This window comes from Athene cunicularia (genome assembly GCF_003259725.1).
Source record: "Athene cunicularia isolate RWA chromosome 9 unlocalized genomic scaffold, athCun1 chr9_part1, whole genome shotgun sequence".
NCBI classification, from domain to species: Eukaryota; Metazoa; Chordata; class Aves; order Strigiformes; family Strigidae; genus Athene; species Athene cunicularia.
In genome coordinates, this window is record NW_020799110.1 from 17206228 (window position 1) to 17225307 (window position 19080).

General features: G+C 38.3%; 1 protein-coding gene across 5 annotated transcripts in view; it reads left to right on the forward strand.

Annotated features, from left to right (window-relative positions):
• Positions 1-19080, forward strand: part of GK5 (glycerol kinase 5) — a 31274-nt gene that overhangs the window by 3749 nt on the left and 8445 nt on the right. For 3 of the 5 annotated variants that reach the window (XM_026855074.1, XM_026855075.1, XM_026855079.1), the window contains exons 1-12: positions 495-548; positions 858-951; positions 3925-4000; positions 4413-4506; positions 5464-5595; positions 7047-7122; positions 7770-7831; positions 7921-7994; positions 8319-8379; positions 9530-9656; positions 12831-12935; positions 17773-17858. In XM_026855074.1, the coding sequence (XP_026710875.1) occupies positions 510-548; positions 858-951; positions 3925-4000; positions 4413-4506; positions 5464-5595; positions 7047-7122; positions 7770-7831; positions 7921-7994; positions 8319-8379; positions 9530-9656; positions 12831-12935; positions 17773-17858 (1026 nt within the window). In that variant the 5' untranslated portion in view covers positions 495-509. Of the gene's footprint in view, positions 1-494; positions 549-857; positions 952-3924; positions 4001-4412; positions 4507-5463; positions 5596-7046; positions 7123-7769; positions 7832-7920; positions 7995-8318; positions 8380-9529; positions 9657-12830; positions 12936-17772; positions 17859-19080 lie in introns of those variants that run through there. The other 2 variants (XM_026855078.1, XM_026855077.1) reach the window with 1 other exon arrangement.

Consider the following 19080-nt stretch of genomic DNA (forward strand, 5'->3'; position numbering starts at 1 on the left):
AGCGCTGCCAGGCGCGCAGCCGGCTTGAGCCGGGCCGGGCGGGGACGGCTGCCCCAGCGCCCTCAGACCACCTGCCTGGGGGCAAGGAGACCCCCGTCCCGGCGGGACTACCCCGGGACACCGGCGTTGCCCTCGCCCCGTTCCCTCGCAGTTTGCTCCCATCTGCCTTCCCCTGTTACTTTTGGTCTAGGCGCTTATCGGCTAATCCCTCTTCGAACAAAACGACTTTTGTTAGTAGGGCGTAGCTGGGACCTGTGCGTTTACACACGTCGCGTTGCGTAACACCGCTGTGTAAAAAAGTGTTAACTTCGGAACATAAATTTCAGGTTTCTTCTGGTTTGTATGGCTCGTGATTTTGGGACAAGACGATCTCCAGATCTAGCCTTTTTTATTGATAGCTATTGCAACGGAAAGATTGAAGCGAGGAGAAGTATACGAAATCTGATGGGTTTTCAGAGGTGGAAGGGGATGTTCCCGGCGGAGCTGACGCTCCCTCTCGCTGGAAGCCCATGGCGGGGCGATCCCTGGCCGCCTGCGCCGCGCTGCTCGTGAGCTGCTCACAGGCATCCACGTTTCGAGTTCGGCAGCGGAGCCAAAAGGCTCTCCGAGAAACGTGGTTCCAGTTTCGAGCCCCAAAAGGGGTTTACAGGCTTCTTTATTTGCTCTCAATGGGGGAGGTCTAGAGATCACACCCTCACGTTCAACCACGTTTTGAAAGTGACAAACACTGTTTTCCTCTCTTGCAGTAGGTTCAGAAAATTAAGAACAAAACCAAACATATTTGCACCAACTTTCACAAGAATGCTGGTTTCTGTGAACTAGGGATCATAACAATCCTGTGTGTCTTTTGTGAACAGGTGGAATCACTTTATCCTCATCCTGGCTGGGTTGAATTAGATCCTGAAGTGCTGTGGAGTCAGTTTGTTGGTGTGATAAAAGAAGCTGTACAAGGTAATGATTTACAATAAAGTTTGAGAAGTTCATTATTCATCAAAATTAGTGATATTAGTTATTTAGACAGTAAGATTATTTATTTTTAAAAAGTATTGGAAATAACAGGTCAACAACATGCCTTAAGACTTGTTCAATCAGTATGTAAAATAGGACAATTCAGCTATTTTCTTCTTTCAGTGAGGCCAGATTAGGGTTGAAGTAGAACCAGCAGCAGTGTGCATACTCAATTTACATGTCAGTGATGGCACCTTGTTGCTCCAGCTCTTTGTATATGTATCCTTCCCCAGCGTCTGTCTGTCTTCCTCCAGATGCCTCTGTGTAGGAACAGAGAGTAGGCTTGTTTCCCCGTCCGATTCCTTATTATTCTGCTGCTGCTTTGTGTTTGTGAATGTCAGTGAGAGAATGAAAGCAGAATGCTGCATAGTTGTGCTTGCTCAATTACAGCCTGATATTCCTGTTTTTCCCATGCAAACTACAGACAGTTCTTACCATCTGATTTCTGTATTATTGTTCTTTTCTGTTTGTACTTTAGCCTAAAATTTCCTAGTACTCAATGCACTAAGCGCACACAACTCCCTTTTCTGCCACACTTCTGGTATTTTTTCCCCACTTTTCTGGATGCTGCTCTAACAGTGCACTTAGTCTCTACTACTCCCACAGCTTTCCCATTATACCACCTCTGGCATTCTATGATCCAGCATGGATCACCTCCTGCTGTGCCACACTGATGCCGTGGGCCTGTCAGCTGCACCCAAGCTTGTTTTCTTGCAGTGCCCCAGCATCCTTGTCATGTGTGTGTGCATCATACTCTTTTATTCCGTGCCTAAAGTTCTTCTTGTTCAGCCCCTCTTGCAGTTTGGACTCCAAGTATTGCTCTGCCTACAAGCCTGGCTAAAGGCAAAACTGTCTTTTCCTTTGGAAGGCAGCCTAGGGAACAGGGGAAGGAACCATTACCAGGTGTAAGCTGCAGCTGATTATTTGGGGCTCTTGGTTTGTTTTCTCAGCAGCCACAACTGTTCTGTCACAAGAATAGCAATGCCACCTCAGACCCTTAAGACCTTACTAGCTTCCTCCACTCCTATTCTGTGGGGCAAATCAGGAAGCAAGATTTTTCAGCTAGTGTTAAAATTGGAAGCTTTCCTTGTGGCCACGCTGCATGCACCGTCAGCAAGTCATTTTTAAGTGGTTGTGTAATGTACGTGAGCGTAAGCCCACGCTGCTGTCAAAAGAAGCAGTCCAGCCCTCCTTTTTACAGGGTGGTTACAAGTCCAGAGCAGTTTCCTGAGTCAGACCACTGTGACTGTTTATGACAGCAGAGTTTCGCCACTGGTGGTGCAGGCACAAGAGAGGGTGTGGTACCAGCGGCCTGTCTGGAAGCAGGAAGAAGGTGTAGGAGCACTTCAGTTTACAGGTCTTGAGAAGCTAAAAGCATGCACCAGTGAATGAGCTGATGTAGTTCAGTACTCCCTAAAGGTGGCAAGTACTTCTGGCTGCATGGTCTCACCTCTCTCTTTTACTCTGGCGCTGGAGGCAGCTTAGCTGAAAAATATCTGTGTCTGTCTTTTTTGTTTTTCTTTTTAATGGAAGTTAGCTCTAGTCACATAGGGGTCTAGAGATCATGATAGTTGACATGAGAAGTGGTGGGAGCATGCAGGTTGTGGAGACAGGGAGGAGTAACACATGCCACTAATCTGTAGTGAGCTGCGGTAGTACTGGTATGGCTTTGCCTTCAGTTTAGACCCAGCTGCTACTGAAAAAGATATACTGCTGTTCTCAAGCCACCCTGTCCCAGGTCCTCCTCCCATACACTGCTGCTGGCAGCAGCACTCGAGCAGGTGGCCTTGTGCAATCCCTGGTACAGCCTTCAGCTGATGGAGGGTTTTGATACTACTGCCTGCATGAGTGCAAGGACTAGTGTAAGGGAAGGTGCAGAAACATGTAGAGGTTGGCAGACCAAGACATGCTCCTTCTCTGTGAAACACCTTCTCTGTAGTTGTCACTCAGAGGCTGTTGGTGTAGAGTCTGCAGTTTATGCATTACTCAGATGGGTGACTTTGCATGTGAAAGTTAAGAACATGTATGAGCAGGACGTACTAAACCTTTGTTCAAGTAGCAGGATTGAGAGCCCTTCAGTGAACGATACTTTGGACAGAATAGGTAGTATCATTGAAATGGAATTTCTTAATGTATATTTTTTTCACATAATTTTGCTTCTGGAAGTATGCATGGAGGCACTTGGGAAGCTGACCAGAGCTGCTTTGAAAATAGCTGTGGACATATTTAATTATTTACCGTTACATATATTAGAAAAAAACGTTCTGTAACAGTTATTTGAAGATAAGATTTAATAACAAAATTTGTGTATACTCAAATGTACGTCTTTATATTTCTGATTTTGAAGTATATTTTCTTGCATTTGGTGCATGGTTTAAGCAACTGTCTTACAAATTTTGAAAGATTGCTTCAGGAGATGTGTCATCAAAGTGATGTAAAAAATCATGGTGTGTTGACATTCATCTCTGCTGCCTACAGAATCAATCTAGTTTTTTTCTTTATGGAATTTATTTCTGTAGGTTTGGTACTTCTGTTTGTGCTTTGTCACATTCATCCATGTGAAATGCATGTTTTAATTGATTATATAGACATATGTAACCTGCTTGCTTGTCTCTCGGGTTGTTCAAGTAAAGTATCAATGGGCCTTTCAGAAGCTGGAAATGGGCAGTGTGTCACAACTGCTTTTGTAAAATACAAAGGTTTATTTACCTGCTTTGCAATAAGTTGTATGATTTAGGATTTTTCTAATATTTCACTGTTCTAGCCACTTAGTTGGGTAGTCTGTAGAGATTTATATTCTCTGAAATTATTAACTAAAGTTTTCCCTAGATTATATAGTTATATTAGAAAAATTGGTTTTTTGCTTGTTTCTTCAAATAAATGCTTTTTTGTGTGTGATTTGGTTTTGGTTTTTAGCTGCAGGACTTCACATGAGGCAAATTGCTGGTCTTGGTATCTCAACGCAGAGAGCAACTTTTATTACATGGCACAAGTATGTATATTGTGTATTGTTTAAAATGAATTTGTATTCATTTGTATTCATAGACGAGATGGAAGTGGACTGTAGAAATGTTGAACTTAGTCAAGTCAGAGCCTGAAAGCCACAAATGTCAGTCACTCATGTTGTGTTTACACAGCCACACCTTACAGCAGTTCAGAATGGTTTATAGTTTATGTCCTTTTTGGTTTTAATTGGTACTTTGAAAGAGATGAATATATACGTATTTTTTAGTTCTGGTTAGAAGTCTCACACTCAGAATGTCCAGGTGTCTATTACTGATTTCTCAAATCAACCAGGAGGATATTAACTTATTTTAGGAATTGACCTGGTGAATGATGTTGACTGTTTTGGGCAGCGTATGTTCTGTAGTTTTAAATGGGAATGTTCAAATACTGTTTTTCAGGAGGACAGGGAAACCTTTCCATAATTTCATAAGTTGGCAAGACTTAAGAAGTGCTGAACTTGTGAATTCCTGGAATAAGTCCCTTCTGCTGAAGGTAAAACTGTGATAACTTACATACTGCTTGAACATACTAGAGCTGTTATTTTATGAAGAATAAGGGCAATAAATGAAATACTTGCAGGCGTCTTGTTAACATGTTAATATAATGTGCTGTGGCCTAAAAACATTTAACAGAGCAAGATTAGCATGGAAAATAGTATCAAGAAAAAAATGCAGTACTGTTAGCCTGCAGGTAATTAATTATGGGAAAAACATATCTGTAGGTCTAATGTACATTTTGTTACTTTTTAGTCTCTTTGTTGTATTAAAATGTTGCATGTTAATGCTGCTACATAATTGGGTGTAGGTGGTTCTTGGTCAGCACTGTTTTGGGGGTTTTGGGTGTTGCTTTGTTTTTTGTTAATGTACTCTTTGGTCAGATTATCTATAGAAGGTACATTTTATTCTGCTCATAACTTGTGGTTCATACCTTCAGAAGAGAAAGATTTGAAGTTACTTTCCCTGTAAGTGGAAACTAACTAGGACGGTCACTGAGAAGTTAAATTCTTGGGTTTGACACTGATTTCTTTTGTGAATGAAAACTTGATTAATGATTAAATTTTGGTTAATCTATTAAAACATGATTGAGCCTGTCTACTGTAGGATAACTTTCACTGGAGTAACAGTACGTAATGCTGTGAACCATGTCGTGCATTGTGCTGGTATAGGTGACCTGTGTCCATATGAAGAGCAGTTTCTATCAGTGTGCCAGCAGAAGTCAGTCAAATAGATGTGCTTAGTGCAGCTGCTCTTTCCTGTGGTGTGTATTTGTGGGAAGGCTATCTGTTGAACCTATGGTTCCCTATGGTGTGGATTCTCTAAAAGAATTGTAGCTTTCTGAATCTAATCTCATGTCAGCAGCTTTCATCTGTGTTGTCATCCTTTAAAGGTAATTGATCAGAAATCTTTAAAGGGAGAGATTAAAAATTAAGTAACTTTTCTTTTGAAACAGGTAATCCATGTTATTTTTACAGTGCTTCATTTCTTGACTGGGAATGATCGATATTTGGCACCAAGTTTTCTTACTTTTTCAACACAACAGACTTCTATGAAGTTGTCATGGGTTTTTAAAAACATACATGAGGTAAGCTGGAAAGGGAAAAATAATAGCTTTCTTAAATCATAATAATGGCTGGTGTCTTTAGGCTGGTTCTAACCTCTGCATCTACTCATGTTTATACAACTTCTTTCTCTGATTATGGAAATGTGTAGTAGTAAAATGTTTTCTTCGTGCATAAGAAACAGAAATCATCTTATTTCACTTGATATAATTATACAGTTAGTGATTGTACCTTGCTTGTACTCTAGTTTAGTATGACAGTTGTATTTTTTTTCAGGCTTGTACTCTTATCTTTCCACTCTGTGGAAAACTATTTCAGTGTTCACAGTTTCACAAATAATATCATACTGGACAATCAAACACTGCAATTTATTTTGTATTTTGTTGTAGTGTGAATTGGAAAATACACATCAAATAAGTTTTGCTGGAATAATATAACTGACTAGTGATCACTGAGATATTTGTTGCTGTATTCTTTGCTCTAATCCTTATAATTTTCCTTGTTTCTTCCTATTGTATTTATAAATTCAGTCATCTTATTTTCTATGTTAATTTTCAAGTTATTTTTGACAAAAATGCTTATCAGTCTTCTATCCTGTGTAAAGAAACCCCAAAATCTTTTGAGTTTTGTCTGGTGTTTTCTGTTACAAAACTAACTACTGAAAAGGTTAAATATAACTTTCTACTGGCATGTTTTGGATGGACCTGTTGAAAATGTAAGCTGTGAATTGGAGGATTATAGAATTGAAGGTTATGCAGCTGCTGAGTTTTCAATATGAGATGAACATTCTCCCACATTTTGTCAAGTATCAGTGGATGCTTAAAATATGTGACTATCAAATCAAGAAGCTCAAAAGTTCATGGCTCTTAATTACAGAGAATAATGTATTCAGTCATGTTTTGAGCAGATTAGTTTGTATGTTTTTATTATTTCTGTAGTTGTACATATTATCAGTTAGTAGAAATTAGATGAAACATGAATTTTCCATTTAAAAGGGGAAAAAGATCCCAAGGAAAATAACATTTCGAACTCTTCACAGACACCATAAACCAGAAAACAATGGCTCTGTGTTGTTGTCAAGCACATATTTGGAAATACACTTATTTCTTATGTTTCTATTAATTTTTTAAGTGTTGTATGCAGAACCTTACTTTATTCACCACTACATCACCACTGTTACAATTGTGACTATAAAGTTTCCCTTCTTAAGGCTCTGATGCCACTGCAATAGAAGATAAATTGCTTTTCTTAAGAGCAACTGTAAGAAACTCTGCTTATTCTCTGTCAGGAACATGAACTGTAGGCTAATACTACTTACATAACCAACTTTCTAGAAAAAAAATTGACAATCAGAGACTTATTTTCTGAGGACAGTATCATTATCCGCAAAGAAAAAGAGAAGGAATGAGGAAGTCTGTTCCTCTGTTGTACCCAGTTGTAAATACTTTTTTTTTCTATGTATATTTGTTCCCAGGCTGAAGAAGCTGCCAAAAAAAATAACTGCTGCTTTGGAACAGTTGACACATGGTTACTGTATAGATTGACTAAAGGTGAATGTTACAGTTCCTCTTAAATATTAATAAAGCATATTGGATTCTAAGTAATAATGTTCATGACTGTTATTGATACATCCTAGAATTCAAATGGTTTTTTATAATTGATGGATTTTGTAATATATTTAGTTTTTAAAAAAATAACTTCTGAATCAATTATTCTTTGGGCCTGCCTGGAAGGGTAGTCAGAAAGAGAAATAATTATTCAGTGTAATCAACCTTTTTAAGTATTTAAGTTATAAATAGGACTACCAGAACTAATGGCCTTGATTAAAGAAAACTACCTGTGAAAGCAAAAGAACAAAGAATTGTTACAAATGTGGGAGAATTAAAACTTTCCATCCTGAGGGCTAATGCCTGAGCGATTGGCTAGATTATGATGGACAGTGATGCAGTCAGTGTGGTACATGTCAAAAGTACTGGCTCTCTTCTAGCCAGTTTTATGAGTAAAATAAGGCAGTTGTTAGATTCACATTATGGTGAGCAGCAGGTGACATTTGTTTGCTCATTGTATCGCTATGTCTTTGCCTATAGACACTCAGTTTATGGGATCCACTGAGATGTTTAAAGAAAAATTATGTTTAAAACAACTCTCAAATACTTAGATATCTAAAATCTTACTTCATTCTTTTTTTTTATGGTAGGCTCTGTGTATGCTACGGATTACTCAAATGCCAGTGCTACAGGCATTTTTGAACCCTTTACGGTATGTGCTTTTCTGAAAAAATGTTGTTGCTATTTATTGTGCTTCTGAGCTGAGTTGCTGATGTTTTTATTTTCTCTGTATTATTTCAGAAATGTTGGAATCCCACTTTGTGTAATTTACTTTCTATTCCAATGTCTATTTATCCTTCGGTGAAAGACACAAGGTAACTATAAAGGCATATTCAGAAGAATATAACTGTTAAATTAATTGCCTTACAAAAATACTATATTATCTGTGCAAGCAAAAAAAAAAAAGCTACACCAAAAAAAATATTTTTATATGCTTATGTACTTTCTCAATACTATATCCAAAACTTTATTTTTAGTATCAGTATTTCTTGATGTGATAGTTTTAATGCTTTCATTAAAATAAATAGGTAGCATTACCTTTCACATATGTTGCAGACCCAGGATGCAATATCTAGATTTCATTTTAACAGAAAGGTCAATTTAATGTAGTGATGTTTCTCCATAACATTTGTTTTAAGCTTCAACTTCGGATCAGCTGACTCTGAAATATTTGGAGCACCTATTCCAATAATGGCAATGGTGAGTGAAAATGTTTTCTTACTTAAATCTGTATATTTGTACCTATGTTCTTTTTATCTAGCTTTGATTTCACACTTGCTTAATAAGTATTCTTTATTCCTTCTCTATGACTTAAACTACAGTAGAATTGGTTGTTTAATTTTTCTTCAAAAACAGTTTACAACATTAGAGGGAAAGGAGGAGAGAGGAATGGGAAGGGATTTCTAGAGGTCGGGGTTCATCAAGGTTAGATAACCAAATGATTAAGCACTGAACATAGATCTTAATAGAACTGGGTTCTGCTCTAAGCTCTGGTAATGTGTGTCTCTGTGGCTTAAAATCAGTATGTGAAGTTGTGCAGTGGGGGTCCATTCTGGCTTGATTTCAATAAACTCCACAAATGTAAGAGTATTTGTTAATAGATCCACTTGTGGTACCTTTTATTGCTTTTTTTTCACTAAAAATAGATGGTGAGTAACATGTTCCTGCTTCAATAGTTAGGATTTGGATAAGAAAAATCCATTATTTTTTTTGTAAAGTGATGACTTGTAGAAAAACGTGGTCGAATTGAGCTAAACGGAAAAAATGTCACTGAGCTAATGTGAATTTCTCCTGCTATTTTTTAAGAATGGTAGACTCACTTTATCTGTAAATTTACTGTTTCACCAAAGCACGAACATAAGTAAATACATATAATAACCATCACTGTTGAAAAATGGAGCATGGAAGAATTTGGTACGGGAGGGATAGCAGGGAAAAAGGAAGGTGAGACTTCAAAACTTCAACTTTCTATGTGGGAGGAAAGGAATTCAAGCAAAGCTACTCTGTTCTGTTCCCTGCAATTGCAAATGCCCCATTTGTCCTTGTCAAACTAAACCATAAAATATTTCTTTGGTTTCTGTAACACATTTTTCAGTGTAGTAATCAGTACTACAGACATTCATGTTGTGTCCAAACCTGGTGTAATCTGATTCTAGTGATAAATCTGACTGTTGGAATGGCCTGCAAATACTTAAGAAATTGTATGTGAGTCCTCTCTTAATGCTGAATTCCTCTCTGAATGATTATTTATATTCAAAACCATTGAAGTGTTTGCAGTGATGTTTTAAAATCCAGCAGCTTTGTAGATTGGTAGTTGGTAGGTAACATACTGTTTTTGTTGGTACTGCAGGTAGCTGATCAGCAGTCAGCAATGTTTGGAGAATGCTGCTTTCACCCAGGAGATGTTAAACTGACAATGGGAACTGGTGGTTTCTGGAATGTGAATACAGGAGGACATCTCTTTGCATCACAGAGTGGTAAGATCATGACGTTTTGGTTTTAGAGTATTTAATGTGACTTGACAGTTGTAATGATGAGGGTACAAAAAGGGATAGAACCGGACTACACTTTTCCTTCTGTCTTTAGCTGTAGAAAAGCAGCTTGAAAGTGTTTTTAGAACAGAAGACTGGGGAAATTTTTAATTGAAATGTAGATCTTGGTTATCCTGAAATATGCTTCTCAAGAAGAGATTTTAAGTAACATCACTAGTAATTATGTCTACTACCTGCATCCCTCCTTTTTCTTTTTTTTTTTTTTTTTTTCCCCCCACCTGTTCTTTGTGATAGCAGTACAGGAATATTATACAGTACAGGAATAGAGGAAAAGGAGATTGGTCATCTGGCTTCTCACATCAGAATGTTCCAGTTGATCACTGTAAGTTCCTCCTCTTGAGCCCTTGCACTTTATGAAGTACCTGCAGTGAGATAATGCAGGATTAACAATTACTAATTTTCTTTTAAAATACTAGAAACAGCTCCCCAGCATGTTTCTAGTGTTTAAAACTTTCTCATTCTGAATATCTGTGGTCTATCAAGCTTGTTAATTTGTCATAGATGGATTCTATTTGTCAAGAGATCAACAGAGAATACTGAAGTAAACTTGCCTGTGCAATCTCTGTATGTCATATTTTTAATAAGTTACTAATTTTGGGAAGCCTACAATTTGAAACAGGAGGGGTTGGGGAGGAGGACAGCAGTGTGCTGAGGAGATTTGTACCAGCTGGAAGTCTGGAAGGCCCCTGGCAAACACATGAGATGTGTCAGAACTGAATAGCACAGACACTAAATTCCCTATGAATGCAGGTGCTTTTTAGGCAGATTAATGATGTTATGATGATACTTTTATTTCGAAACTCATATATATGTAGTCTGTGGAAATCTAATAGCAAAAACATGCTGTAAGTTTTTTCTATTCTGTTTTATTTCCAGAAAATATTTAGCTGTTGTGATCTGATAGAAGTTGAAATCTTTAAGGCAGTGGTGTGAAACTTCTGCTTTAGGATGTTGTTTATGTTAAAATTATTTTTTCTGTGTTCTTTGGCTGCCATGTGGTATGGTTAGTAGTACAAGTTAAGTACCCAGATTTCTCAGTGCCCTGGGCATGAAATGTAATGTGTTCAATCTTTAAAGTTGACATATGTATTTAAGACTGCAAGGTAAATCCCTGCAGCATCCTTGTGTGAGCTGTTCATTAGCTGCGGTTCTAGTTTCTGGTCTACATTTAGTTGCTATATGTAACAGTTTTAAAACAAACAAACAAAAAAGTTCCTTCAAGAACAGCAGTTCTCACAATTCAGTGATGGAAGCCAGTTTTATAGATTTAAAATCTCTCTCTGTCAGTCTGATAGCTCTGGTCATGCCAAGTGTTGTGTTGATCCATTCCCTAGAGGTAGATTGTCTTACGCTACTAGAGACAAGGATGTGATCATCCTTAGGAAGGCCACCTGGTGGGCTTCTCTATCCCTAATTAGCTGTCCTTCCCTAGGACTTTTGGCTCAATTGTTTGGTCTTGCTTCTTTGCAGCTTTACCTTTGGCAGAAAATAAAGATTGTAAGGGAGACCTGCACCAGTGATCTGGAGATATGTGTATCACTTTTTTCTTTCAAGAGCCAAATACAAACTTTAAATAGGTGCTGCAGATTATTTTCCATTGTAAGCACCAGAGTGCCTCCAGCACTAAGTAAGTTTCTGTAATTGCACCAGTACTACCATGCCACTCTTCTGGACACAGGCAAGCGAATTGGAGATGATTCTGTGAGGCACACTTGTATATCAGGAAAGTCACCTTGGGAAAGCAGAGAGAATCCCTATATGAGAATCCCTATATCCTTCTGATGCTTTTCTGGTCCTTTAGTTATTGGGACTCACCTACCTTTGTTGCATGACCTGCATGCATCTCTGAGTCCTGAACAGCATCCCATGAAGTCTGGGTGGTTTCTTCACTCCAGTGGTTACCATACTTGGGTTGGGTGGAGTTTTTGTAGTGGCCCTGAATGCTTAGGTTCTTACAAAGTGACCTGAAAAATCATTTGTCCAGCTGCAGTGCTGGAAAATCTTTGCTGTTCAGCTAGATAACGAAGTCATTTTGCACTGGCAAAAACTCTGCAGGACTTTTGTGCTATGTTCTTACAGATATGAAACAAGAAAGTCTTTTTGTTTGTACTGACTGTTTTAAGTAGTGTGTCTCTCTTGTCTTTGTTAAGGTTTCAACATACCCATGGGGGAGCAAAGGGGAGATAACTAGGTTTATCCTCATTATTGGCTGTTTATTTCTAATGTAATAATAATACCTTCAAGTAGTCAGCTCTTTGAAAGATGCTGTACTGTTTTCAAATAAACTGTGTTTGCCCTATGTATTTCTGCCTTTCTTCTGAGAGAAAAGGAAGAAAAAAAAAATAATTTAGAGTCACTACAAAGCCAAAACTATTTGGTGAAAATCATAACATCCTGAAAATCCTGTCATGTAAACCACAGTTATAGACAAAGTGTGTCACCAAATATTTGTAGTGAGTTTGGGTGTTTCTTTTGTTGTTTGTATTAGGCAAACATACAGGTAAAATGCTGTAGTTAACTGGCAGTTGCTTTTGGTGGGGGACAAGGATGGGCAAATGATGAAACTTATTTTCTTTTTTGCTTTCTATGTGAGGAAGCATTGCATACTGAACAAGGAATAAAAGTATCAATTTCATCCTCTTCTATGAATAAGATCTATGTTCTAAGTTTGTATTGCTTTTTTTTGTGTATATGTCTGTGCTTCCCATCTGAAATTTGGGGTAGTTAATTCTGACTTTTTAGAAACCATTGGAGAAAATTAGGTGGATTTAAAACAAATAGGAAAACATTGATAAATTTTTAAGTATGTACATTCTTTTATATAAGAAAAGGTAAGTGCTGATAGCTCTTCTCTTTAGCTTAAAGAGGGTTTTTTTGTAATTTGATTTTTTAAAATTCTTTGGTTTAAGAAACTGTTGTTCGAGTATCTCAGTAGTATCACTGCATTTTTAAAACAATATATTTAACCTCTGTCAGTGACATTGTTATTAGCTTTAATTCTGAAAAAAAGATTGGGTTTATTGTGAGGGGTGCTTGTATATGTTTTTCTGGAAACAATTTAACTAGATGTTTTGTTTTCTTTTATGGAAAATAATTAAGGTCTGTACCCACTGATTGGTTGGAAGATTGGGGAAGAAGTTGTTTACTTAACTGAAGGGTGTATGTCAGACATTGGCACCGCCATAAAATGGGCTCAGGATATAAGTAAGTAGCTCTTTAATTTTATAGAGGGTAAAATATTACTACTTAAGAAACTGTTTTATGGGGTTACAGTTATGTTTCTGGGCTTGGTTTTATTATCCATAATTGAAGAAACTAGACTACCTGTTTTGGACCATGGAAAATGCAGAGTCTCTGTAGTAGGTTCTCTGCTGAGTGTGTTTACTGCAGGGAGTTTGGTTTGCACACTTATCTCCTTTTCAGACTCTGCCTTTCAGACCCGCCAACCTATGCAGACTTATTTTCCTGAAATGTTTTACTCCTCACTTGTTTTTGCTTGAGCATGACAAACCTCCTGATGCATTCTTTTGGTTTTTTGAACCTGGTATCCAAACTTGAATAGCAATGGTGTAAAGGACATTGTCAAATTTAGATGTGTACTGGTTTAGGGTATTTGCACTTGATTTTTTAGTTGGGGAGCAGCACAGAAATTGACTGCTGATTACATCTAGGTAGCATGATTGTAAATGCAGTGTTCCACAAACACTTGCTGTAATGTACAGCAAGAGAGATCTCAAAAACATCTCAGAAAATTAATAACAGGTTTGAGTTCTATGAAAACAGCATGAAGAACTTCATTTTTAGAAGTAACAGTGTTGTGTATGTTGCTTCACATAGAAGTGATGTGCCTTTTGGCTGTGACTATTACATAATGAAAAGACTTGCATTCAAGTTTAATGAAAGACTAATAAAAATACTAGCTCAATAGTAGTTGATATTCAAAACCACTGACTGTTTATAGGACAACTGTTCTGAGTGTTTTAATAAACAGAACCTGGTTTTATGGGTGACTTCAGCTATCCAAACATTTATTGGAAGAAACAATACAGCAGCTCACACATCACTAAGTTCCTGGAATGTGTAGAGAACTGCTTCCTCATACAAATGTTAGATGTGCCAACCAGGAATGAGGCACTGCTGGACTTGCTACTCTTAAACCAAGAAAACCTGCTTCATAGTGTCTTGGTTAGTGATAGCCTTGGCTGCAGTGGTCACAATATTGTGGAGTTTGGGATCCTGCTGAGCATGCTGACAGTACTAAGACAAAGGGGTTTTAGATTGTAGAAGAGCAAACTTCAGCTCACTCAGAGCTCAGCTGGGAGGGATTCTGTGGGAAGCTTCCATGGAAGATACAGGAGCTGGCAAGTGCTGGGAGTTTTTCCAAGAACACTCACCTGGAAGCACAGGAACAGTTCATTCCATTTAAAGGTAAGGGAAGCAGGCAGAGCAAGAGGCCTCCTTGGCTTAACTGCAAGCTTCTGAGTCTGCTCAAAACTGAGAGAAGCATACTAGAGATGGAAAAGCAAATACCAGTTGAGAACTACAAGGGCATTGCCAGGGCATGCAGAGATTCAGTTAGAACAGCAGAAGCCCAGCTTGAATTGAAATTGCCCAGAGATGTCAAAAACTATGAGAGAGGCTTCTTCAGGTATGTAAACAACAAGCAGAAACAGAAAGAAGATACTGGCCTGCTGTTAAGCAGGAGCAGTAAATTAGTCACCAACAGTGCTGAAAAGGGAGAGGCTCTCAACACTTTCTTGACCTCTGTCCTTACCAGCATTGTTGGTCCACAGGCCTTAGGAATAAAATCTAGGTCAACACAAACACAGGCCCGCTGTCAGTGAAGGAGGACGTGAGGAAGGCCCTGATCTTATCCACCTGAGGGTGCTAAGAGAGCTGGCCAGTGTTGTGAGACTGCTCTCCATAATGTCTGAGTTGTGGAGATTGGAGACATCACAGAATACTGGAAGAAGGCTAATGTCACCTCTATCTACAAGGACTTAAAGGAGGATCCAGGAAATTAGAGGCCCATCAGTCTTACTTCAATCCCTGGGAAAGTTGTGGAATGAATCCTCATGGGGCTGTCACAAGCGACATGAAGCATGTGATTGGGAAAAGCCAGCACAGATCCACCAAGGGCAGATCGTGCCTGACAAACCTGATCTTGCTTGGTTGATGTGAGGCAAATGGTGCACGTTGTCTACCTGGATTTTTCCAAGGCTTTCAGTATGGCTCCCCACCACCGCTTCCTAGAGAAACTGATACATTACGGTCTAGACAAAGAGTCTGTGCGGTGGGTGAGGAACTGGCTGACAGGCTGCACCCAGAGGGTGGTGGTAAATAGCTCTTTTTCAGGCAACCTGTCACAAATAGTCCTCCAGGGATTGAGATTGGGCCCAACACTGATATCTTGATAAGTGATCTGGATGGTGGGTTCAGGTGCACCCTGATGAATTTTGCTGATGATAACAAACTGAGTGGGGAAGTGGACACTTTGGAAGGGAGAGCCAACCTGCAGGAATACCTGAATAGGCTGGAAGTGTGGGCTAACAAGAACTGTATGAAGTTCAACAAAGCCAAGTGTAAAGTCTTGCCCCTGGGAAAATATAATCCAGGAGTGCAGCACAGGCTGGAATCTACTCAGCTGGGGAGCAGCTCTGTAGAAAGGGACCTGGGGGTCCTCATGGACAAGCAGCTCTATAGGAGTGATCAGTGTGCTGCAGTGGCAAAGCCAGCCAGCAGGATTCTGTGTTGTATTAACAAGGGCATCACCAGCAGAGAGAAGGAAGTCATTATCCCACTCAGTGTTTGTCAGGCCACACCTGCAATACTGTATTCAGTTTTGGTCCTGGCTATACAAAAAAAAAAGGTGTGGACAGGCTGGAGAGGGTCCAGAGAAGGGCTCCAAAGATGATCAAGGGACTGGGAAGCCTGCCATATGGGGAAAAGCTAAGAAAGTTGGGTTTGTTCAGCCCTGAGAAGAGAAGGCTTAGGGGAGACCTTATGACCATGTTCCAGTATTTAAAGGGTGGCTACAAAGAAGATGGAGACTCCCTTTTTACAAGGAGTCACATCAAAAAGATGAGGTATAATGGGTACAAGTTACTCCTGGGTAGATTCTGATTGGACACAAGAGGAAAACTTTTCACAATGAAAACAATTAAGCATTGGAATAATTCCCAGGGAAGTGATGGATTCCCCACCATTGGACACTTCTCAGATTCAGCTGGACAGGGTGGTGGGCCGTCTTGTCTAGACTGTGCTTTTGCCAAGAAAGGTTGGAGCTGATAATCCTTGAGGTCATTTCCAACCTGATATTCTATGATTCTGTGATAAACTATTTACTTGGTTTACTTAGAAATTTAGTACACCTTTACTAGGATGCAAAAAAGGAATGAGTTTCTCAAACTTTGGGTTATCTGGGAAAGGTTTTCCTGAAGTGTAGTTTACAACAAATTACCACATTTCTTCAAGTTGTCAACTTTTGGTGCATATGTGCATATACATGCTCAGATATGTGCCCTTGAGGGTTAAGTGTGACTGAAGATTGGTCCTCACATCTTCATCATTCAACATTTGATGAAGCCTAGACAATAACAGCCACTAGTTTTTTGAGGAAATTACTTGATTCGATATGCAGTTCAGTGCTGCAGATACAGATATCAGTAGTACATGTATAAGCTTGCTACTTCAGATTCCATACTGAAAATGCATACTTAACCCATGTGAAACTTCTGTACTGAAAATGGATATTACTGGTATTTGTAAAGCAAGAGTATAAAGGATTTTTTGTTTGTCAGTAGTGAAATGGACATAACCTATAGGTGTTATCAACAGGGATGAAAATGAGACATATAATAGTGGTAAAAGTTTGGAAATAGGAATTTCTGCAGCAAGATAAACTTAGTTTAATGGACTTCTTTTAGTGGAATCAGATCACTTCTAAGAATTTTGAAAAAGTAGTATGTGGAATTTCAAGGTTAAGTCAATCATATTTTTTCTGTTTTGTGTCCTGGCATATAGAGGTAGTTTTATATAGTTTGGTAAAAGCAAATACAGCAAGAAGGAAGAGATGTGTTTTAGGCGTATTAGTCTGGGTACAGTAGAATTGAAAGCTTTCAAACAAATTTATAAAGGTTATAAAGGTAAAATTGAAACTCCTTGTAAATTACAAGATGGGTTTCTCAAAGATAAATTGAGCTAGATTAACCTAATTTATCTTTAATAGAATTTACTTTTTTAGACCTCTAGACTTCTGTGAAAACATGTTATGTGGCCACATAAAGACATTATATCAGGTTGAGCAACTTGATCCTAGTGGAAGGTGTCCCTGCCCATGCAGGGGAGATGGAACTAGGTGATCTTTAAGGTCCCTTCCAACCCAAACCATTCTGTGATGCTATGATTATTAGTTATAACTACAGAAGATGGGTGTTTGGTACAAGAATTGCATGTGGGTGAAGAACAAGCTAAAGAGGCGTATCTATCAAGTTGTGAAAGGAGGCATCTGGCTAGACAGAGAATAAAAGTAGTGTCTATCAAAAAGGTGGTATTAAGACCTACCTTACTTATATTTATGTGAGTCACTTGTAAAAGTATTAAGGCTGATAAAATATGGGTATTATGACTTTCTCTGTAGTCATTTGGTGTTTGGGCTGACAATAGCAACATCTCTGGGAGGAAAAAACAAGGTTTATGTTTTGAAAAATCCGGGGGTTTAGCATAGTTAGAGTCCCAGTGTTAGCATTCTCAATTTCCATTTATGTCTGTTGGGGAAGCTAAAGACCTCTTATGGGATGTGTAGATTAAAATGTTATAGCATAACAAATATGAGATGATCCTTATGAGTTTAGTCTTCATCTGAGTAGGTTGGTGGTTTTTTAATGTGACTGATGAACATAAAGTACAGGAGAAGTGATTGTTTCCATTACAACGTGTAGTTCGAGAATATTGCAAAAGAAAATAGTCTAACTAGATTTTTTGTTTCTTAGTAATATACTGAAGTAAATAATAAAAGCGTATGACTTATGGATCTTTACAGATCTTTTCACCAATGTAGATGAAACAGCAAAAATGGCACGGAGTATTGTTGATTCTCAAGGCGTTTGTTTTGTTCCAGGTTTTAAGGTAAAATTATTATTATTAACATAATTGGGAATATATTTTAATAACCCAGTTAAAATTTTAACTTTTACATGTTTAAATGTAGTAATTTACATCTTATCATAGTATTTATTCTGTACTACTCAGGTTCTTATTGTCTGTCTCTCACCACAACGTATGAAGATCATTGTCAAATCAGAATGCTCAAACACCACCACCACCACCACACCCCCCCTGAGAAAATCCCTGCAAAATAGGAAAATTACTTCCATTTTGCAGGTGAAGACCTGGGGGACAGATAAGCTAAATGACTTGCCCACAGTAACTCAGCAGTGCCTGCACAGACAGAAACCAATCCCATAGCTTTTCTGCCTCATGCAGAGCTTTCATTGAGACAATAATTCTAAGCACTGTTTTAAAATAATTAATTTTATTCTGATTCTTTTCAGGATGTAGACTGCAATTCAACAGATTATTTAAATGTACTTAAATATGAGCAAGATGTAAGTCCTGGTGTTACAGAAAGCAAACGTAATAATATTTAGACACTCTTCCTTGGAATGATTAAACCGAGTATGGTAGACTTTTAAAAGTCTCAGTAATTCATTGGTTTGAATGTATACCAGCACGTCTCTCTGGGCATTTCTAAAAGTTCTTTTCTCTTTTAATCTTCATTCATCTACCGTACTCAGTTTGATCATTCCTGGGACTAGTGTGTGGGGTTTTTTTCTAAAGAAGCTTAACATCTTTAACCTTACCTTTGTGTAAGTCCTGTATGTTAGCAGAACAAGGCGAAGAAAAATTTCATTTCTTCTATGGGTAGCCCAGCTACCTTCCCTCAAACAGCCACCCTAATAATTAGATTTATTTTTAGGTATATAAAGCTTGATTTTTCTAAGATGGTTCCATTTAGCATTTACTGTGAGTAATTGTGCTATGAATAAGCAAATGTTGAGCCATGCCAAATTCCAGTATTTGCGGACAAGAATCCTGAGGCAGACAAATGTTAGTCTGTATCTTTTTTTGAACCTTTAATTCTATCAATATTCAAGTTCTAGAGATGTTGGTAAAACTTTTTTTGTTTATTTGGCTTCTGATTTGCTTTGCTAGTTTTTCTCCCCCTTGCTTTCTTGACACTGTCTCCAGAATGAACCCCAGCTAGCTTCTTGGTAAACACTGATACAATCTCTTTTCCCCTAATTCTCATATTCCCAGTCCAAATTTAGAAGCTGAATTTAGAAAACTG